A 24,889-nucleotide genomic window follows, 5' to 3' on the forward strand; every position below is an offset into this window, starting at 1 on the left:
GAAAATAAAGAGGATAGCCACCGACCTCTTGGAAACAAGGAATTACAAAAGCCATGTCAGAAAGAAATCTTCAAGGAAGAGACTGGCTAGATCAACAGGCTTGGCGATTGGGTACCAGAAGGCGTAGAACGCTATAGAATCTATTATATATTTATAATAATGGAAATAACAGATGTGTATTTTACCTTATCTGACGGATGTGATCCTTCCCTCAATGTAGGATATTCCCAGTCTATGTCTATTCCATCATAATCGTATTCTTCAATTAAAGCTAGGCATTCTCTAGCTAACCTTTCTCGTTTTGACTGATCAGCCGCCACTATCGAGAAATTTTTGGAACCTTCGTTCCATCCTCCCAAGCTGAGTAATATTTTTAGTCCAGGATTTGTTTTCTTCAGATTTTTTAATTGTTTAAATCCCTCTAAAAATTTAGGAGCAGCGAACATGAATGAAGACATAAGTGGATAAAGGCCATATGTCATATTTTTTGAGAAAATTGTTTTATTTAGCAAGATTGGCACGTACCTAACTATCCAGTTTGCTCACAAGCCAGTACGTTACTGTCTTTATCAATACTTGGAAACAAAACGGTTCCATAATTTTGAAATTTAATTATTTTTTCTACAATCACTTGATAAAGCAGACTTTTTTCTTTTGTCAATGGTAACGAAAAGTTGACGTTTAGTGAGTACCGTCACTTTATTGCTCTAGCGCGTTAAAGTTTGATAAACGCGCGTCGTCCGTAGCAACCATATACCCATACAATACAAACAAATTGAACATGCAAACTAACAGAATTTGCACGTTCAGAAAAATTTTCGCGTTCAATTGGATATACTTAACGAAAATTATGGAAAATAGTGATAGTGATATCCCGTGTACACTTCCTAAAATCAAAAATATTGCAAAAGCGGTAACTTTGAATTTATTGTCAGAAAAATCAAAGACATTATACGAAAAGCAATATAATTTCTTCGTAACGTGGTGTTATAAGCAAAAAATTTGCAAAAATCCAAGACCCTAAACTTAGAAAAGTGGTCTGCACAAGAGATTTGAAGTTGGAGCTAAGAGTTAGGTTGGCTAGGTGCTACGTTTTCTCGACTTGGTTTTATGGAATAGAAGCTTGGACCTTGAATGCTGCATCAATGAAAAAACTAGAATCATTCCAGCTGTGGGTGTACAGAAGAATTCTGAAAATATCGTGGACAGAACACGTCACAAACAAAGAGGTTCTGAGAAAGATGAATAAAGAAATGGAAATTCTAAATGTTTAGGCAATACGTAAAGTATCCTTAACAATAGTAACCTATACTTATTGTACGGTTATAGAGTATATTCCCATAGGTAAGCTGGTTAAGAGTAGATAACGATTTTTCATATGTAATTTAAAGTATTATCTGCATAAATGGCACAAAGAATATTTGCTACGAGAGGTATATGGTTCAAAATGCATACAGTATCACGACTAATAAGTTATGTTCACATACATGTAGAGTACTTACAGTTTTATTCCTTGATGACGTGTCACATCAGAGCTCTGATTGAATTCCATAATCCATTTGGTTCATTTGTAAGGCACTCACTAATACGCTAAATAAATCATCGTCGATAATACTGAGCAGATTGAATTATCTGAGCGGTATAAAACGATAGCAAAAAAAGCCGGTAAAATGCGGCCTTTTTACGAATAGCGGGAGCGTCGATAGATTAGAGATGATTCTCGTTAGGAAGCTTTTGACGATCTGCCCCGGCGAGGGGTTCAAATGCGAGTCTCAACAATAACCTGGAGTTTCCAGAAAGGTTACATAAATACTACTTGAATTTTAAGTAATCAGTAGTACAGGGGCGTAACTAATTATTTTAGTGAGCCGTGTATAATATATTTATTGTACATATTGCCGGGGGCGACAGGCGAGAGAGATGGCCTATATCACCTCGAAGAGAGGGGATTGGCAAAGATGTGCACAACGATAAGAAATGTTTGAAGAAATTAGAGTTTATATACACAAGGGGTAACAACGATAAAATGGAGGAAAACGATAAGTTTTCCCCCTAGGGATAGATTTTAATCTTCCAGGGGAATCACAGCGATTTTCGTAATACCACGAAGAAAATCACCGTGAGTAGTGTGAATCTTGACAGTACGAACTAGACCATCCTTACCAGGCAATACATCTATTACCCTGGCAGTTGGCCATAAGAGTGGAGGAGTACCATCCTCCTTCAACAGAACCAAATCCCCGATCTTGACAGGGTCAGTAGGGTCGGTCCATTTATTTCTTTGCTGCAGGAGGCAAAGATAGTCTTTTTTCCACAATTTCCAAAATTGCTGTTGAATTTTACTAATACGCTGAAAAAGATTCAACCTATTTTCAGGTATCTCTGAAACACTTGGTTCAGGGGGCGCGGTTAAACTTCTTTGAACTAAGAAGTGAGCTGGAGATAGGAAAGCGAAGTCATTGGCGTCAGACGACATCCTAGTGATGGGTCTCGAATTTAGAATAGCCTCGATTTGGCATAATACTGTGTTAAACACTTCAAAGGTGAAGTGGGAATTTCCTATAATTCGATAGAGGTGATACTTCACACTCTTTATTCCTACCTCATGGAGGCCGAATTGATGGGGGTTGCGGGGAACACCCATCTTGAAAGTTATGGAGTTTTGAGTACAGAATTCCTTAATCTGTTCCGAATTATTTTGATTTAAGAAAAAATCATAGAATTCGCGCATTTCATTTTTTGCCCCATGGAAATTTGTGGCATTGTCGCTCCAAATAATACTGGGCGTGGATCTTCTGGCAATAAACCTTTTCAGAGTAAGAATATAGGCTTCTGCGCTTAATCCTGTGACGAGTTCGATATGAACACATTTAGTGCTCATGCAAATGAAATAGGCTACGTATGCTTTGTAAAGCGGTGCCTTCCTCAAATGTGAGGACTTAATTAAGAAGAACCCCCCATAGTCCACTGAGACGACTTGGAAGGGTCTAGTGGGGAGTACACGATCGGGATGCATATCTGCCATCTGTTGAACAGAATTGGGTGTCATGAATCGGAAACAGTTTACACACTTACGAATTAAGCGTTTAATCTGTCTTAATCCGTCAATTGGCCAGTACTTCATTTTGACATACGAAAGTACTGTTTGCGCGCCTGAATGTAATAACTTATGATGAGCTTGAGTCAAGATTAGTTCTACAACTCGACATTTAGAAGGAAGTAGAATGGGGTGTTTTTGATTATACGATATGGGGGCGTGTCGGAGACGTCCTCCCACACGAATCAGCCCATCATTATGTTGTAGGAAGGGGTTGAGTTTACGAATGGCTTTATTGGTCACGAGTTTAGCATTTTTCAATTCAAGAATCTCTTTTTTAAAGTAGATACTTTGGATATACCTGATGATCGCGTGATCAGCGATCTCCATTTCGGGTGGCGTCAATATATCCGTATCTCGTGGAGAGTTATTTATTTTCTTTTTAATATTACTGATGAATCTAAAAAGATAAGCGACAATTCTTTGAATTTTACGAAAAGAAGAAGATTTAGCGAATAGATTTTCAAAGGTGTCGTTGAGTTCGTGATTTGTTGCTATGTTTGAGACAACTAACTTCCTTAATTCAGGAAGATCATCCTGAAAATGAGGAATTTGATGAAGAGAAAAATCGATGGGATTGTCTCTAATAAAGCTAGGTCCGCATAACCAGTCTTCGGTGGTCTGGGGATTATCAAAGACATTTATCCCTCTGGAAGCGGGGTCAGCGATGTTTTCGTGACTTCTGACGAAATGGAAATCACAAGGAAAAGTTTCCAACAAGGAATTGACCTTTTGAATTCTGTTTTGTACAAAAATGTTCCAAATGTGTTTTTTAGAAAGTATCCAAGACAAGGCAATTGTAGAGTCAGCAAAGAGATGAGATGAAGATATACTCAAATTTTTCTTGAAGATGTGAAAAAGTCTATGAGCCAGAGTGACTCCCAACACTATTCCACAAAGTTCCAATTTGGGGATGGTGAGTTTATTTTTTAGCGGAGAAATTTTGTTTTTAGAAGCGATAAGCCGCGACGATACAGAGAAGTCTGAGTATGTCGCTCTGAGATACACACAAGTGCTGTATATTTTTTCCGATGCGTCGGTGAAAATAATTAATTGAACATCAACAACTTTCTTTTGTAAGAGTAAGCATCGAGGTACCTTGACCTCTTCTATAGTTTTGAATGTCGATAAGAGGTTTTGCCAATTTTTCATAATGATGGGTGAGTCAATGGGTTGATCCCAGTCCAATTTCTGGGACCATATTTCTTGTATCAAGAGCTTAGCGTTCACAAGGACAGGGGATAACCATCCTAGCGGGTCATACAAAGTAGCAATGTAGGAGAGAATAGTACGTTTAGTAACAACATTAGCCAATTTGAAGATAGGAGTTTTAAACGAAAAGTGGTCGTGTTCTGAATCCCAGAATATGCCTAAGACTTTATCAGATCCCGTGAAGTTAAGACTGACTTCAGAGACGGGATTTAAATTGTGTTGAGACAGAAATTCTGAAGAACTGCAGTTCCACTTGTGGAGGAGGAAACCATGGGTTTCTAGCAAAGAAGTTAATTGTTCGAAAAGACAATTTAATTCATGAAGACTGTCAGCACCGCTGATCAGGTCATCCATATAGATAGATTCTTGCAGAACACTAGTAGCAAGTTCGTGGGTATGTTTGTTGTTGTCAGCGATGTGCTTGATAACTCTTTGAGCGATAAATGGGCTACTTGGGAGCCCGAAGGGTAATCTTTGAAATTGATAGCACCGTAAAGGCTGCTGAACATTGTCCCTAAAGAGAAAATTTAACAGAAATGTTTCAGTGGGACAAATGGCGATTTGTAGGAACATAGCCTTGATGTCGCCTACTAGTGCGAATTTAAACTGACGAAACTTAGCGAGAATGTCAAAAAGTTCATGTTGGACGACATAACCTTTGTCTATGACGTCACTGAGGGAGATTCCCGTAGACGATTTATTGTTTGGATCGAAAACTATACGAGTGGAAGTAGTAGAGTTGGATTTGAAAACGGGAAAGTGAGGGAGAAAGTAATTAGGTTTACCTGAGTCATTTAGCATTTTTAACGGCACTTGAATTATTTGTCCGTTATTGAGATATTCCGATATAATGTCCTGATACTTTTCCAATAAATCAGGGTTGAGTTGAAAACGTTTCTCGAGACTTAGAAAACGTCTTTTTGCCGAGAGAAACGAATTTCCCATGTCTATATCTTCGATAGGGAGTTTGAGATTGAGTGTGGACTCATATCGTCCATTGGGGAGAACATTAACATGTTTTACAAAATTAATTTCAGCGGGGTGATCATTAACGAGATCGGTGTTCTGAGGAGCGGCTTCTTCCAGCTCCCAGAATTTTTGTAAATTATCGAATAGTTCCTCGTTGGACACTACCGGCTCATTTACGGCGGAAGAAATGTTATGAGAACAACAAGTAACGAGAGAGTTTGAATAAAATTCCAAAGCCTTTTTAGTATTTTTCGACTTGAGAGCAAAGTCTGGAACTGACCCTGATATCGTGTACCCGAGTAGAGTGCGTTGAAGAACGGGAAGACCTTTTCCCAAACGAATTATTTCAGGTTGAATGATATCGTTATACAGGTCTGCACCGAGCAGGATACCAATTGGGGATGTTACATGGAACATCGGATCACCTAATGGTATCTCTGAGGGTATGTTTAGTTTGCTCGCTAAAATAGAAATTTGAGGGAGCGGATTTGTTATCTTTGGGAGTACAGCGCACGAGATGTCAAAAGGAACGTCGTTAGCGACAGCGAAAATTGTTGTATCTACAATAGATTGAGACGAGGATGAGGTGGAGTTAATTCCGTTGATCCGTAATTTTCCATCTCTAGTGGTGAGTGACAGTTCCTTTACGAGGTCAGCACTAATAAATGAAACCTGTGAGGCCGAGTCTAAAAGTGCCTTTGCGAAGACCCTCTTGCCGCTAGGAGCGACAAGATAGACCTGGAGTGTGCTTAATAACACCAAATGATTATCAAGCGAGGCTGCAGATAGAGTCATTGAATGTGGAGTCGAATTTTGAAGATTAACTTCCGTTTCAGGAGCTCTAACATGTGAGGGCCCCTGTTGTGAATTACCCTGTATATGGGAGTTATTTGAGATAGCGGTTTTATTATGATTATTTGAGTTGTGTTGGCCAACAGCCGCGGAAGGGTTACTATGACCCGTTTTGTCGAAATGGAGCAACGTGTGATGACGAGATTTACAAACTATGCAAGAGAATTTGGATTTACACTGATCGAGCATGTGAGACCCAAGACAATTAATACAAAATTTATTTTGTTTGACAAAACTAAAACGTTCTTTAGAATTCAACTGCTTGAACTGAGGACAAGAGTAGATCGAGTGAGAGTCGTGGCAATAGGAACATTTCTTAGGACCTAAGCGAGGCGAAAGGTTACTGGTAGAAGTGTCTGAGGCTAGGTGTAAAGAGTGTCTGGAAGTAGTAGTCGATTTTGGTTTTGATTGAGAGTGAATATTCTCAAGATGAACAACGCGTGTCTCGATTTCCCCTAGAAAATGGACAAAATCAGGGGTAGCTTGGCTACCACCGGATTGGAACTCAAGAGCCCTAATGGTAGGTGCGTCGAGTTTCTGAGTAGCGATATGTATGAGAAGTAAATGCAAGAGATCTGAAGGGGGCCTATTCAAGTTCAATAGGGCCTTGAAATTATTTGACATGACCGTATGAAAATTTCTTAATTGTGAGTGATTTGCGTTTCCAGAAATAGGAGGCGCATCAAGAATTTGAGAGATGAGAGTTTTGATAAGCGATTTAGAGTTGGCGTACCTTTGTGTCAGGTTATCCCGGGCTATTTTGTAATTGTCACCTGTGAGTGGGATATGCTCGAGAAGCGTCAAAGGCTCGGAAGTTAGAAAACTTTTGAGGTAAATGAGTTTTTCCAGATCACTTAATGTAGTATCAGATCCTATTATTGTATCAAAGGTCTCAATGAATGAATTGTATTCAGTAACTAAGCCACTAAATGGTTTTAACTGAATACGAGGGAGGTTTACTGTTCGTTGCCTAGCCATAGACTGTGAGGTTAGAGAAGAATTAGGGTCAAATTGGAGGGAGGGGGTAGCAGTCACATTAGAACTTTCAATGACCTCTAACCTTTCTTCCAATAGAGAAATTGTATCCAAATATTTATCAAAAACCACAGAGGAATCAGTAGAGGGGGTAGGTTCCTCGGGGATCGTCTCCAGCACATTTTGAGCATCGCGGAAAAGTCCGTAAGAATGTTTGAGTTGTGAAATTATTTCACGAATTTTATATTTTTGTGCCGGGGCGGCGTGGCTTGGAAATTTCCAAATGCAACAGAAAGACACTATAAATGAAAAACCGTTATTCTCAGAATAGAGATTATCAAAATATGCAAATACGAAGGACCTTGAGGATTTAATTAATAAATAATTAATATGATACGGCTCGATGGAACAGAAATGTTTAGGCAATACGTAAAGTATCCTTAACAATAGTAACCTATACTTATTGTACGGTTATAGAGTATATTCCCATAGGTAAGCTGGTTAAGAGTAGATAACGATTTTTCATATGTAATTTAAAGTATTATCTGCATAAATGGCACAAAGAATATTTGCTACGAGAGGTATATGGTTCAAAATGCATACAGTATCACGACTAATAAGTTATGTTCACATACATGTAGAGTACTTACAGTTTTATTCCTTGATGACGTGTCACATCAGAGCTCTGATTGAATTCCATAATCCATTTGGTTCATTTGTAAGGCACTCACTAATACGCTAAATAAATCATCGTCGATAATACTGAGCAGATTGAATTATCTGAGCGGTATAAAACGATAGCAAAAAAAGCCGGTAAAATGCGGCCTTTTTACGAATAGCGGGAGCGTCGATAGATTAGAGATGATTCTCGTTAGGAAGCTTTTGACGATCTGCCCCGGCGAGGGGTTCAAATGCGAGTCTCAACAATAACCTGGAGTTTCCAGAAAGGTTACATAAATACTACTTGAATTTTAAGTAATCAGTAGTACAGGGGCGTAACTAATTATTTTAGTGAGCCGTGTATAATATATTTATTGTACACTAAATAACATCAAAACAAGAAAATTGGAATATCTCGGACATATTACACGTGGAGAGAGATACAGCTTGCTCCAATTGATTATGCAGGGAAAGATTCAAGGAAAGAGAAGCATAGGGAGACGCAAAATATCGTGAATATAAGGAGGATGTACAGCAAATGAACTTTTTAGAGCAGCCGTCTCTAAAATACGAATAGCTATGATGATTGCAGACCTCTGCCGCGGAGATGGCACTTAAAGAAGAAGAAGACCCTAAAATCGTCATCACTGTGGTCTATTTACTCGATGTTAAAAACGACCTTATCTACAAAAACGATATTGACTTAAGTCAGTCCAAAAAGTTGACTGCATTTAAAAAAACTAGGTATTGGATATAAACCCAAAAGGTCAAAAACCTTTTCACAAAGCGAAATATGCAGACTTTTATGCGAAGTCCCTGACGAAATACACTTATTAAACAAGGTAAATTTTACATGCTGATTATTGTCAATATTGTAGTTTAATGGAGGATTATTTTTTATAGGTTGTTCTAATTATTGGAATTTCTGGTGCCTGTAGACGTGATGAATTGGTAAAAATGAGTTGGAAAGATGTTAAAGACAAATAATCTCTCTTATTAGTTACTATTCCTGATTCAAAGTCACGAAAGACTCGAGTTTTCACTGTCATAAGTAACATACAATATAATTCTATTGACTATTTAAGTTTTTTTTAGAAAATACGTTGCCTTAAGATATAGAAATGAAAATACACCGCCACGATTTTTCTTAAAATATACCAAGGGAAAGTGTTTCAATCAAGTTGTGGGAATGACCACTATTGCCAAAATACCGAGAGAAATTGCTAAATATCTTAATCTACAAGACTACCATTTATACACAGGACACTACTTCCGCCGATCATCGGCTACGTTACTGGTAAACGGTGGAGGTGATACAGTTGAACCCGCTTATTGGTATAGCCTTCGTGCCAAGAAAAAATATTCTTATAACCGGGATATTCTAATAACCGATCGTTGGTGGCTAGCCGAAATAAATGTACCGAATATACGTAATGATAGTACATACTATGTTAACATGTATATGTATATGGTTTTAGGTCTTTTCATGTCAATAATACAGTACAGTAGTGTAACTATTAGGTACTTATTTATTAAAAACCAAATTGCATTATATAATGTAGATGCATACAGGAATTAATATGAAATGTATACAATATATTATTAAATCTTGTTATATCTTATTAAAATACATATAAAAGAGTTACTTATTTTGTCTTGAAAAATAATAGGTAATTGTACTTGTTTTTTTTTGTTACATAAACTACTAATCAGTTGTTGCTCTAAATCAGGGGTGGCCAAGCTCCTTGATAGTCAGAGCCACTTTTCACAAGTTAAAATTTTTCGCGAGCCGCAATTAAAAACGTATTCAAAAAGTATGTAAAGAAGGTATGTACAATGTTTTTTAAAAGAACTCTTATTTATTATTGAAAACAGAAATAAAATTACGAAATATTAAAACTTAATTACATTTTTTTCATAATTCTTCTTCTCGTTGTCATTATGCCCAATAAGAAAGTCGAACTTGCTATCACTTATCACCTATCCATCTTTTACCCATTTCGTCCACGCCTTCCGGTCTCCTGCCATGTTCTTCACCTGTTGCGCTGTTTTGCAGTCCCTAGGTCCCGATTTCCTGGATTTGTTCCATCCACCCCTTTCTAGGTCTGCTCCTTCTTCTTTTCCCCTGTCTCTTGGCATCTGTCACCTTCTTTACTAGTCTGTTCTCGTTCATTCTAGTTATATGTCCAAACCAATTCAAGTTTCTCTTTTCAATTTTTTTCTCTATTGGTCCCTGTCTTAGCACGTTTGTAATGTTTTCGTTCCTTTCCTTGTCCAACATTTGTTTTCCTTGTTTTGGTAATTCTTTAAAATTTGTTGAATAATTTGTCACTTCTCAGTAATTCTTTCTGTGTTAGGATTTCACGAATTTTAAAATGGAATTAAATGGTTCATACAAGTACGTTATTGTTCCTAATATGGAAATAATTCGACCAATCATCCTTTTTTAATTTAGGGTATGAGCTTGGATTTTGGTACAAATTTCCAAAATTCGGTAATCGGCGTCGACTTTAGTTTTATTTTCGAGCTTGCTCTTCTTACGTCTCTATTAATTTTAATTCTCCAAATGTTCTTTAGGTCATATATTGGTAATAAAAAAGTCACCTTATGGAGTATGTTTATTTTAAATGAATTCAGAAAAAAATAAAGAGACGATTTAAAATATTTTGACGTCTTGAAATCAATTTTGGAGTTCGGTTAATATTTCTTCTGGCTTTCTTATTTACTCATACTCGTTAAGATTTCCTAGTTTAATATTGTAAGAAATTTTTTTAAGTCAAGTAAAATGACTAAATATGTATACAAATCGGTCTGGAGTGAGTTGATTACTAACTTTTGTGTCTCGCCACTCTAATGTTCTTTCGCGTAGTTTTCGATGTGTCGTATCACTCTTAGTTTGGATGGAAATGGAATTTGTTACAAAGTTGCATTTGGTCTTTCATTTGTTGTCAGTAATTTAAAAGACATTCTGAAACACATACGGAACAATAATAATTTTTTTAAATGATAACACAAAATTGAAAAGGATCTCGGGTACATTTATCGAGAGCCACAAGTAATTCTTCAAAGAGCCGCATGTGGCTCGCGAGCCGCAGTTTTGCCACCCCTGCTCTAAATTATAAAAATTAAAAAAATTTCCATTACATTGACCCTCCAGAAAACTTCTTACCTACGAGCGGTTAGGATAGCCGATTAGCTGTTTCTAAAAATGTTCTTATAACAGGCTAATGGGTGGCAATATGTAAAGAAATATGCAGACAAATTAAATTATTTTATAACCTGTGTCGGCGAACGATTGAATTCGTACTCATAACAAAGTAATAAAGTGTATTACTTGACAAACCCTAAAAATATATTAAACAGCACTATGGACCTTCGAGGCCTTTGTCGACAATTCATAATACCAGACACAATTTAAATTTTTAGGAAATTGTAGGTAAAAATATTAATATAAAGCGGTACTATCTTACTAAATCATATTCCAATAAACGGATAAATTTATTAAGGAGTAAATGGAAACGTTTCGAGATCTCGAATTTTTATTCCATAAACCGGGATATTCCTATAAGCGGTACTCTAATAAGCGGGTTTGACTGTATCACACAATTAAAGCTACACGTAGGTTGGACGTGTTGTCCAGAGTTAAAGAGGCATTAAAGCGTTCGACGGTTGCCGAAGGCTATATAGATGATAATATTAATGAAAAAATTGAAGCAGCAAAGAATGTTTTGCCTGGGTCATCGAATGGACAAATAGGCGATAATGCCAATCATAGTTATCTAGAATATAGACCTAGTATCCCTTTGGGGTCTGGAATAATAATTAAGGACTGTACTCACTGGACTCTCAATTTCCAAATTACAAAGTAAATTACTTGTTCAACTAGTTATAATAAAGTTAATGATTTTTTAAATAGTTTCATTTTATTAAGTGATTGTAGAAAAAATGTATGTATTACAAGCATAAAGTTACCGTTAATCTCGCGTCGCGCATTAAGTATTACTCTCAAGCAATAATGTATCACTTTTCGCTCTTAATACATAAATAAATATTATTAGTGACTTTTAATATATGTATTAAATCATAAAACTTACCATAATATCCACCATTATTTCTATCATTGGATTCCCAGGGATCTACAATATATAATGAACCATCTTCATACAATTCTACAAAGGCAAAGTTGACGTGAGTACAAAGATGAGGATCGATGTCCGAAACATCAAATTTTCCGGAAAAGTTTCTATAAATGGCCCAACTCGAGAAGTAACACACTACGTTGTATCCATTTGCTATAATGATTAATTAAGACGATTACTCTTCTTATAATTATAAAAAGTTATTGTCAATGAACTGGCAACACGGATGGAATGGCCCAGTCCCATTCAAATAGTGAAGCGAGATTGCGGCCAACATACAAGTGAAAGGTCCTAGAGAGAGACAGAGCTTGTCAGGGAAAATTTGACTTCTTCATTGGTTGGATATTATCATAATGACCAGAGTTGCCAGATGTGATTTTATAAATCCCCCACTTAGAAATTGTAATTCCCTCAAATTAAGCTCAAATCCCCCAAATTAAAATATTTTCCGCATGTTAATAAATTAGTATTCAAGTGTAGAGAACAGTAAACCAAAATTATACTACTTATCAACAGAGGGCCCTGGAAATAATTCACATATCTGGATAATTCACCTATCTTCTTCGATTATACATATGAGAGTATAATATACAGTTATATGTATATTCGCAAATTTAATTTCCCATGACTCCTTAAAATCTTCCATAACTCTCCCCCCAAAAAATCACCCAACCATTTCTGCTTAGAAAAAATCCCATAGACGCTTTTAAATTACTCCAAAATTGTAGGAAAATACCCCAAGCTGGCAACCCTGATTACCACTATCAATTTGTTTGTTTACGAAAGATGGCGATTATCTTCTATTCTTCCCTGACTAGACTCTCTCATCCTGGCGGCATTAAGTTCGCTTCATGCCCATTCCATCAGTGTTGACAGTTCATTGGTTATTGGTAGTAGAAGTAATGGATTTTCTAGAGAGCTATGACCTTTGTGTAATATGTATCTCCTTGCATGGAACATGGGTCACTATAATATTGTCTATGTCTAAGTTGTCATTGTCTCATGTCAGGTGTCATGTGTCACTAATGTTATGTCAAGATGTCCTGAAATAAAGTATAAAAATAAGTGTCTATAGTTAAAATATACAACAAATATAAATTATTAAAAAACAACCTTGGAAATATCTATGCGCCGCGCCGGCTCGTCTAAAATATTATAAAAATGACTCCGCAGAAACCTTATGGGAAATGGCTCTCTGTCAAATGCTCTGAAACTTTGGGTTCTGGTAGTCCTTGATGCGTAGAACAAAAGACTCAATGGGTGCCTAGCTCCAAAAAATCATGGTTTTAAGATATAAGCCTCTCAAGTTACATGTACCTATAACTTTAGAGGCTTATATCTTAAAACCATGATTTTTGGAGCTAGGGGCCCATTGAGTCTTTTGTCCTACACATCAAGAACCCAAAGTTTCAGAGCATTTGGAAGATAGCTATTTCCCATAAGGTTTCTGCGGGGTCCCTTGTACGGTAGAAGCATTTTGTACTCTGCGCATGTGTGTGTCATAGCCCTTTAGACAATCCAGTACTGTAGTTTATTATAATGTTGCTCGGAGTAATAAAAAACTGAAAAATAAGTAAAACACAATACTATACACATATCCTATGATATTGAATAGATATAGGACTATAATGCAATATTATACTAGTAATAGGACATTAAAACTGCATACTCAAGATTACAAAGTCTTACGTATCAGCTTTTATAATAGTCGCTCTATCTTATTATATTTGGGAGTACCATAACTCTTGCGATAAGAGGCAACATCAGATTTGTTGCAGACAATTGCAGCTTTAATTTTGAATAGATTGCAGCTTTAATTTTGAATATTTTGTCAGGATTAACTAATTTGATTGGGAAATAAGCCACAATTAAATTGAAAAACTAATTTTATTAACGTTTTAACAACTTTATTAAAAACTCGGCCACAAGGAAATAGCTTCAGAACAACATTTTGTCGAGATATTTGGCACACATATTCGTAATACAGTAAAGAATGGCGGTACAGAGCCCAATTTGAGAAATATGTTAGTATGTGGAAATTTATATATGATGCACGGAACTGAATGTTGGGCAGTGAAAAAGAAAGAGGAACAACGAATGCATGTGCCGGAAATGAGAATGCTTAGATGGATGAGTCGAGTGACAAAAAAGGATAAAATTAAAAATGAGTATATTAGGGGAAGTCTAGGTGTGGTACCAACTGATGCCAAAATGAGAGAGCATAGGTTGAGATGGTTTGGTCATGTTCAACGTCGAGACGTTAGTTGCCCAATACGAAGAATTGCTGAAGTGCAGATTCCTGGAAGGAGTAGGAGAGGAAGACCAAAGAAGACGTGGGGGAGACGATTAGGCAGGTCATGTTGGTAAAGGGGATTAATATGACCCAAGATAGAATTGTGTGGAGAAATGCAATTAGGGAAGCTGACCCCGCATAGGGATAAGGCAAAGAGAATGATGATGTTAGTATGTGGAAATTACTCTATAATTAAATAAAATATTACAAAAACGAGCCTGTACCGCCATTAACAAGAACAAAAAAATACACTTTCTTCAAATAAACTTTTTTATCCGATGCCTAGATTTTGTGTAATTTTGGAACTACTAAAATTTTTTATTTCATTAGTAGTTCCAAAATGACACAAAATCTAGGCATTAGATAAAAAAGTTTATTTGAAGAAAGTGTATTTTTTTGTTCTTCTTAATGGCGGTACAGGCTCATTTTTTTAATATTGTATTTAATTACAGAGTAATTTCCACATATTAATATATTTTTCAAATTGGGCTCTGTACCGCCATTCTTTATTATATTACTAATACGTGTGCCAAATATCTCGAAAAAATATTCAAAATTACAGCCGCAATTTTGGAACGCCTTTTCGCTACCTGTTGATCGCTACTGTTTCACCTTAATAAGTTATTCCAGCAAGTTCATAGTTTAGTCAATCAGGTTCTTTGGCTCTGAATTCAGTCCTAATACATCAATTTACTTGATATTTTCACAGTATTCCCGGAAGTGGAAATTTTTTAGGTCAAAATAACTCCGGAAATAGGTAGAGGACCTAATTTTGAGTTCGAATAATTTTGAGTTATTCGTGATCTAAAAATGGCCAATTCATGGAAAGTGACATCTTTTCGGACGGTTTTTTGCCAATGCTTAAAAACTATGAATCTAGCGAAGAAAAGTGTAAACAATATTTTTTTTTGGTAGTAGGTATATGAAAAACAAAGAGATTGGGTTTTTCAGAAATCTTCTAGTTAAAATAAAAAGCGAGATATGGCAGATGAAAGGAGACTTTTTTTGCGAATGCTTGAATCGGCACATTCAACTTGAAATAACAGAAAAATGATCGAATTTTACATTTGTGTAATACTGACATAACTTTCTGTAGTGCTTGAAAGGTTTTTAAAATGAGCATAGTTAAATGTCGATTTCATTCAAAATAAGCGAGATACGATGCAAAAAATATTGATCACTCATATATTTTAAGAAAAAAATAAGCAGTGTATTTAACAGCGCATTCACCAGAATTTAAATACATCGTTTTCCTTCTATAGTATCTTTTATTTTAGTGTCATTTTTAAGCACAGAAAGTTAGACTGGTTTCTCCAACGTCAGTCCGTGAAAATAAACTGCTCGTCAAAAGTTAGGGATATAGAAAATTATGCTGATTTTCATAGTTGATTTTTTCGCGAACAGAAGGATTCCGCTATTTTTTTTTATTTTAGATTTTTCTTTAGTAGGTATTTACACAGTTGTGCAAAGGTTTACTCAAACTTATTTTTTGTACTTATACCGGGTGGAAGAAAAAAATATGTTTTTCTTGTGTTAAGTTTGAGACACCCTGTAGGGAGAACGAGGTACAAATGTGAGTATATATCAGAATAATATTATAGTCATATGTTCTGTGAACATGCTGTTGTCTGAATGTCCCTGATATCTTTAGAAACAAAAAAAAATAGACGGTTTTGTAATTTAACATATGTTTTAACCGAAACAAAAGGTTGAGACACCTTGTAGGGAGAAAAAGGCACAAAGGTGCGTTTACCCCGATATTATGTTGTAGTCTCATATTTTTTGAATATTTTATTTTTTTAATTTCTCTGATATCTTTAATAACAAAGCAACTAGACGGTATTACTCTTTAATATATTTCTTTATGTTTCACATGTGTGATGTGACGCATGTCGTCAGTTAAAACACATATTAAAGAGTAATATCGTCTAGTTTCTTTGTTATTAAAGATATCAGAGAAATTAAAAAATAAAATATTCACAAAATATAAGACTACAACAAAATATCAAGGTATACTCACCTTTGTGCCTTTTTTTCCCTACAAGGTGTCTCAAACTTTTGTTTCGGTTAAAACACATGTTAAATTACAAAACTGTCTATTTTTTTAATTTCTAAAGATATCAGGGACATTCAAACAACAAAATGTTCACAAAGCATAAGACTACAATACGATTTCAGTATATACTCCTATTTGTACCTCGTCTTCCCTACAGGGAGTCTCAAACTTAACATAAGAAAAACATTTCTTTTCTTCCATCCGGTATAAGTACAAAAAAAAAACGTTTGAGTAAACCTTTGCATAACTGTGTAAATACTAAAGAAGGGTCTAAAATAATAAAAAAAAAATTAGTGGAATCCATTAATCTGTTCACGAAAAAATCTACTATAAAAATTCAGCAGAATTTTCTATATCCCTAACTTTTGACGAGCAGTTTATTCACAGAATTTTACCTGTGCCAGTTACAAGGCAGTCGTGGGGAACCTGGAGCTTCAAAAAGAAGCATGTGCCACGTCTGCCCTAGAAAGAAACATCGGATGTCACTTTTTTGTTGTCGCTGCCGAAAAGCATATTGTCTTAATAGAACACCGAGCTAGTTTTTGTAGATTATATGTGTCCACTGGCGAAGCGTCCATGTAACCACTGTTACCATTGGTAACAGTTAAAAATCTTGCAATAAATATTTTATGACTGTTATGAAATAATTCCATTTACATTTTTTACCAACAGAAATATTTGTTAAAATAGTACCTAATTCAGTAAATAGCCAACTAGACGCACAAAAATATTGGCGAGATATGAATGTGAATCCATTGCACGTTATTATATGCCGTTACCAATACTGGCAGTGGTAACGCAGGAGAAACCTCGCTATAGCTCGGGATTAGCTCGTTTATGAAAATTTTGAAGGAGCGACGCGACGGCTCTGTTCTGTTAGAGACGGCGCGCGGGCACGCTGTGTATATCAGTATTATCACCATTTTGAGGATTGGTAACATTAGTTTAGTACCTATTTACAGATTACAGTGTGCGTGCATTTAAACATGCAAGAGTGTTGCCAGGTGTTGCTACGTATTGCGTAATTGATCAACTACGAAAAGTTATTCTCCTTGTATATTTTTTTTATATATAATTTTGAAGAAAAAAATGATATTATTGAAAGTGGAAGAATTAAAATATGAATAAAAAATAGTTTTCAAAATCTATTCTTTTTCCTACTTGTTCATTTTTTATGTTAATTTTATGGTAGAATAATATGTTTAGTTTGTTTATTATTTATTGTTATACCTGTTACATATACATAATTACATACATAAAATTTGGGAATAGTGATTTGTTTAATTTTATCCCACAAGATTGAAAACAAAAACTTATATTTGGGAGGTTCAAAATAATTTTTTTTAAATAAGATTTTTTTACATCTGGTTTGGTAACACTTTAGAAAAAGTCACGCGTCGCCACTGTATGTGTCACTAATAACTAAAACTTCCTTTTTTATTTAACTTATTTATAGTTAATAAAGTTTTATTTTTTAATATTAACTACGGTTTTATTTGAAAAAAAAAAATGCAATAGAAAAAAGGTATCATCAAATTTAATATCTGCGTGTAAAGTTTACGAAGTTTACCCTGACGAAGGTATTTTCAGGAGATTGTCTTTTTACAGTTAAAGATATACTCAAAAGAGAAGAATTTTTTTTAAATTAAAAGTAAAACTAAAGTAAAAAATAATAATTATATCATGTTTTTCTTGGTGCTATCTTTATTATTATACACGTAATATTAAACAAATAAATATGTTCTGTATCTGATGATCATGTGCCACTAAAAATATTTATCATCATTGATTTAGTATATATCAGATTTAAAAATGATTAATGTGTTTTATCTATGAAGATGTTTTTATCGCAGTCTCAAACACACAATTTTATAAATAATTAAAATCGTTGTAAATTGTTGAAAAATATACAGAACTGCTTTAAATTAATTGGTGCTTGGAAACGACATTAGAAATCTCACGAGTCTACTATTTCTGACAATATTAAAGATTTATCCTCAACTTCATTTTAATAATAATTGTAATATTGAAAATATAAATTTATCAACAATAGTACATTGTATACCTAGTAGGAAAAGATTAACATTCCCGGACGATATAAAGATTGCCGTCGAGGCGCAAGCAGAGTATCACGTAATCATCAGCAAAAATAAAAAATTTTCCGTCGGTTTTTAAACTAGTGATGTCATTAATAAAGATAAGGAAAAGTAGAGGATCCAATACTGAACCTTGTGGTAACACACACACAATGTTTTTGAAACTAGAATCTGTATCATTTGCTCTAATAAACCGGGAGATATTAACAGAAGTTCAACCACGATTTTCTAAGTCCTGCCCTTTGCAATAAAAGAAGGTTAGAGAAGGTACTTACAATTTGTGGAAAAATCCACTGGTTTCCTGTGACATTTTCCTGTGAAAATTAGATTTTCCATGAAAAAAAATTGGGAGTTGCGATGAATTTTTAAGTCCTGCCATATCCATAGAATAACAGGATACTATCTATTTTATGAAAAAAATTTTTTGGGCAGGACGGTTGCAAAAGGACTAAGGGAGTATACAGATATACAAACATGTAATGAAAATAATGAAACTTTCATAATTTTCTAAGTCCTGCCAACTTAATAAATTAATCATATTTATTTCAAAATGACCAAAAAAAAATGTTGGCATGACGTCACCTAATGTTTAACTTCACTTGTTTCTTGGAAAATTCTGTATTAAATTTTCACTCTGGTTCCGTGATTTTCTAAGTCATAAAATAAATTTTGTTATAAAATAAATAATTTCAGTAGACATTATTCAAAATGGCAGGATGTTTAGTTACACCTTTTTTACTATATATAGTTAAAAAATGTGTAAGAAAGTTCGTGGAAAATTACACGATTTTCTAAGTCATGCCATTTCGCACATATCTCAAGAAGGTTAATATACATCTATTTTCAAAGAGGCAGGATGGTTGTATAGTTATTTCGTATAAAAAAAATTAAATTGTGTGTCTGTAAAATTATTTCAGGGTGTTATACAAACATATTCATATCACCACAATTTTTTGAGTCATGCCATATCGAGTATGCTTTTTTTGTTCGACATTTCGACAAAAATGCTCGACATTTTTGAGAGTAGAGTATTAAATTATGAGGTATTCTAGTACTAAAAGTTACTCTTGCTTTCAGTCGGCAAATACACCGTTTTTTTTTAAATTTTTTTTTAATTTTTTTCAAATTCAACAAACGAAAAATTTTAAAATGGATTTTTCCAGAAAACCGTGCATCCTACTGACTTAAAGCAGGAGTACCTTTTAGTACTAGAATACCTCACAATTTAATAATCTAGTGTCAAAAATACCTAAAAGGGAAAGACAAAAAATATTCCTATGACTGGTACTAGAGATTCGCAATTGATGGAATCGATTTATTTCTGGAAGAAAAAAAGACGGACCAGTTTTTGTCTTTCGAAATGGAAGCGTTCTGGAGATATAAAAAACTAATTACAACGCGCCATCTGTAAAGAGCTTTAGCCCCCTTAGGCAGGCCGCACATCAAAGAAACATGAAACGTCAATAACGTTTCATGGAAATAAAACACTGTTAAACAAATAGACGTCCGGCCATTTATGCGACTCTCCGAAAACAAAAATGTTTTATGAGCATGAATCACACTCGTTTCATTGGTAGGCGGCCTTTAAGATTTGTTTAGCCGTGTTTTATTCTCATGAAACATTGTTTTTTGTTATCAATATAATTTTGTTGCATAGCAATTTTATCCCGCCTTCTTACTTCCCACAATATACACACGCATGTAACAGGCGCTAAGTTGCCGCACTCAACTGGTTTTCCTGATATTGTAGGATTGTAGATATTGTCCCGATATTGTTTCCTATATTTAATAGCAAAATGTCCTAACACTAACAACACCAGAATAAATCGATTTTTAAATACAGCACCTATCTACTTGCAACTTTTTGCATTGTGTTCAGGATAACATCAGGAAAAGGTGTACAATATAAAAATGGGTGGAAATTGCATTTTAGTGCATAACATGCATCCAAAAGTGCATAAACCTGTCAAAATAAGTGTATTAAGGGCAAAATTTTGTTATTTGGGAGGTTTATGGAGTTACGAATACGCAAGCAGAACCGACCTCCGAATCACCTAGTGCTCAGAGTTGCTGCTAAGGCACGTCATCTGGAGTTTCGTGGGATATCGGCAATAAATTAAAGCAAGCAGATTATTCGAGGGTTTTTGGGATGGCCAAACACGAATATGACATTACAATAAAAATACACAACAAAAATTAACAAAAAAACGTAATTATATTTTAATTTACCTCGTATAATATTTCAAAACACTATATTTTATTAAAGAGAACATCGAGTAGAATCCAAAAATGTAAAAATATACAGGGTATTCCATTAAAAAAAACATAAATTTGTGTCACCCTGTCAAAACGGGTAGCCCTGTATATTAGAAAATACTGTTAAATCATAGTCCTATCTGTGGTCCATGTTTTACCTAAATATCTTTTTTCGTATATCTTACGACAAACGAGTAATTGGACTTTGTCACACTAATGCCCCACCCTGTATACAAAATAACCATAAAACCATCCTGCTTCTTTGTAAATAGACTTATATTAAGATTCTTGAAACATGTGCAAAATGGCATGACTCAGAAAATCGTTGACTTTTTCACGAATTTTCTTACAAATCTAGGACTCCTGCCGTCTTACAAGAACTATTTAACCTTCCTGCCGAGTACCGAAAAGGTATTGATTGTATTTAAGTATTATAACTTTTTAAAGGCAGGACTAAGAAAATCACGGAATCAGGGTGAAAATTTTCCGCAGAATTTTCCAAGGGACAAATATACTTAAACATAAGGAGACGTCATGCCAATATTTTTTTTGAGCATTTTGAAATAAATATGTTTAGTTTATTTAGTTGGCAGGACCTAGAAAATCATGAAAATTTCATTATTTTCCTTACATGTTTGTATACATATATACTCCGTTACCCCGTTTGCAACCCTCCTGCCCAAAAAATTTTCTTCATAAAACCGATAGTATCCTGTCTATCTACGGATATGGCAGGACTTAGAAATTCATCGCAAAATCCTATTTTTATTTTTTGGGAAAATCTCATTTTTACAGGAAAATGTCACAAGAAATTTGTGGATGTTTCCACAGATTGTAAGTACATCGTCTACCCTTCCAGTATTGCAAAAGGCAGGACTTAGAAAATCGTGGCTGAACTTCTGTATAATATCTCCCAGTCTATAACCAGTTGTTTCATATTATCCAAGTAAGATTGAAACCAATTCAAAGAAATACCTCGAATTCCGTAGAAATTTAGTTTTTTTTATAAAAATGTCGTGATCTACACAATCAAAAGCTTTGGCATAATCACAAAAAACAGAAGTACAGACAGTAGTACAGAAAACATGACACCAATGAAACATTTATTACTTAAACAGCCGAACTGATTTTGTGATATAATGTTGGTTTCAATTAGACTAGAAAGGACATAAGTCGGGCTTTTATGAGTCTGTTAATAATTTTGGACAGTACCGGTAGTAATGAAATAGGTCTATAAATTGCAAGCATTAGATTTTTCACCACCCTGATGAAGAGGAATAATGATGGCTGTCTTTAGGTACTCTGGAAATTTACCTTTCTCAAAAGAATCATTAATAAGTGAGATTAGGACTTCTAGCATATTTTCTGGGAGATTTGAGAACATTTTTATGGATAGTCCAGTTGTACTACAGGAATATTTGCTTTTGATACTATTGATTGTTTGGTCCAATTCAGATTTATCAACTGGTCTTACTTATAAAGAATAAATTCGAGATCTTTCTTGAACTAGGGAGATTGGAAATGGGATTTTGTTGTGGCAGATTAGTTGATGTTATATTTTTACTCACATTAATAAAGTAAGTATTCATTTAGATTTTGAGGATCAGGAAGGGAAATGTGTGAGCTGTGTGAGTTTTATTTCGAAGATCGTTTATTATAGACCAGGTTTCTTTTGCAACACTGTTAGAGCTTCCCAGAAGATTTTTATAGTAGGCCTTTTTAGCCGATTTGATAAGTTTTAGATAGGTTGTCCTGTACTTAGTGACATATTCAGTGACAGAGACGTTGGTAGTCAATTTCGTGGTGTACAGTACTGGACGCATATTCTTGGCTGATATGCGAATACCTTTGGTATTCCAGGGTTCGCGATGTTTTGGATTAATTTTAATGAAAGAAAATGCTTTACTGAAGCTATAAACAAGTTTAGTTACTTAATATATGGACGATAGAGTTATTAGGACAAAAATAATTATAACCAGTGACCTATTTGAAAAATTCAACAGAAGAGTTCAAAGGTTAACTATGCCAGCTCCATAAGATCAAATCAGTGGTGATTTTTAGAAATTAAATTAGTTGCATATTGCTCACTAATGACTGTAGGGGAAATAAGTGAACTAGCACATAACTTAAACAAAATATCAGTAGAATACATAAAAGCTCATAAGTATAGATAGTAAACTTTTAATAAAACAAAAAAATGCGCAATAAGAGAAATAACAAGCTCCTTATAATATCAAAAATCCTGATAAAAAGACAAAAGTTAAAGTTCTAAGAACGTCCAAGGAAATTTCATCTGGCAATATATGTAATATGGAACAAACAAACACTGCGTAAAAAGCAGAGAATATTTTTATACAATACAATTAAAATGGTTAATCTGGAACAAAGTTATTACATATGGAAGCGAAACATGGAATCTGCATTAGCGAGAAATAAATAATTTGCAGGTATTTGAATGAAAGGTTTTTAGAATGATATTAGCCGTCAAAGAGATGAATTGATAGGAGAGTGGAAAAGGCGTCGTACAGCTGAATTGGTGATATTGTATCGTACTGAAAAAATTATCAGATATAAAATCTAATCGGATAAGATGGACAAGGACAGAGTGTTAAAGATGTTTTTTGAGAGACCAGACGGTACCTTAGTTGTAAAGCCAGTCAAAAAGAAGAAGAATACAATTACCACAACAAGAACTGATACGATATCTGAACATCAGTATCTTAAGCCGCGTCCTCACTGGTAAATTTTTCGTGCGTATTGAACTAATGGTTCGTCGCAAGAATTTGCGTCGCAAATTTTTACCAGTGAGGACGCGGCTAAAAACCGACGGAGCATCTGCGTTATGTGCGTCGAAAATTCTTGAGTCCGATTTATGCGACAAACGCGTCCATATTAGCACAATTTACCTCGAGCACGCAAATATTTGCGACGAACAGCTGGTTCGACGCAAATTTTTACCAGTGAGGACGCGGCATTAGGGACAAGGATCACTCAATTAATAGCACCAAAATATTTTGTTAATTACATTGTATATAAACACTAAATATATTTTAAAATTATTTACCTGGAGTAGAATACGCCCACAGAAATATTAACGAAACAAATCCTAAATAAATTTGAAGTTTCATTTTTATATTTATTAATCAAGTACGACTTAAAATGGGTATTTTGATTTTTTTTATAGAAAAAATCTCGATCTTATCAGTCGTTGAGAAAGTTATTTGTAAAATAAACACACAAAATGTATTGTTTTCTAAAAATCGAAGATAATATTATATTAGTACTAAAATGTGCCCAGATAACATAAAAAGATTATTTTATAAATAAATATATGTAGCCGTGTAGGTGTGTTCTGATATAAATTTAAAATATGTTATACTAATATAAGTGTAAACAAATAGCTGCACATCTCGTTCTTTATGCGTATTTTATGTATATATGTATAGGTACTATAGACAAGGAAGGATTTGTTTTTAGGTGGATGTGAGAGGTGGCATTCGGATTTTGGCGGATAAAGTTAGGTGATAACTTAGTTAATCATAATTGACTTTGCTCCTTCTCCTTTTGCTTCGCTGGTGGCGTTCCTAGCGGATTACTAATTCAACTTTCACCGGTAATTTTTAAAATTATTTAATTGTTATCGCTTAATATTTACAACGCAAAAAAGTAATTAAATTTTAATCGATTTTTTTTAAGATTTTGCTAATCATTTTGACGTTCTATTAATAAAATATGAATTTCTTACTTCGGATACTTTCACAATTATCGTGTAGATGGCGCTAAGATTAATAGAATAATTTATAATTACATGTTACGGAACAGTAAAAAAACTTAAATTCAGTATTTAAAACATAAGTATATTTAAGGTAAAAATATATACCACAGCTTTGACCAACTAATATTTTTTATAATTAATGTTTTTAATTTTAATTTTAAATTAACCACTTTGACATTTATGTCAAATTTCCGGTAAAGGTTTACAGACTTGTCACTACTGGCGCTCGCGAATTTGTAAATATCCCCTCTACGTACGAGCTCATAGCGTATATGGTATGTTTAACAGTAAATGGTTTGAGTTCAATTAGTTACCACTATAAACATCCTGGATTAACCGATAATAGTATAAAAGGCCCGGTTTCAGGTAAAATTTATTTCATGCTTTATTATGGCAGTACCGTCTAGTCAGTGTTAATTGCAAAAGACCAACTCTGTCTACCTCGGTGGCTTATCGCTCCGGGTGGGTCTTAACAATGGGCCAGGTCAGATAAATTTAATAATATTTAC

The 24,889-nt window shown here is 34.5% G+C and overlaps 1 protein-coding gene across 1 annotated transcript in view; it reads right to left on the reverse strand.

Annotated features, from left to right (window-relative positions):
- Positions 1–23,925, reverse strand: part of LOC126882896 (chitinase-3-like protein 1) — a 37,284-nt gene extending 13,359 nt beyond the window's left edge. Inside the window, exons 1-3 of the mRNA XM_050647966.1 lie at positions 23,670–23,925; positions 11,860–12,057; positions 186–421 (exon numbers count right to left, since the gene is read on the reverse strand). Coding sequence (XP_050503923.1) covers positions 186–421; positions 11,860–12,057; positions 23,670–23,733 — 498 coding nt within the window. The 5' untranslated portion in view covers positions 23,734–23,925. The remainder of the gene's footprint in view (positions 1–185; positions 422–11,859; positions 12,058–23,669) is intronic.
- Between the last annotated feature and the right edge of the window lie 964 nt (positions 23,926–24,889).

This window comes from Diabrotica virgifera, chromosome 4, assembly GCF_917563875.1.
Source record: "Diabrotica virgifera virgifera chromosome 4, PGI_DIABVI_V3a".
NCBI lineage: Eukaryota > Metazoa > Arthropoda > Insecta > Coleoptera > Chrysomelidae > Diabrotica > Diabrotica virgifera.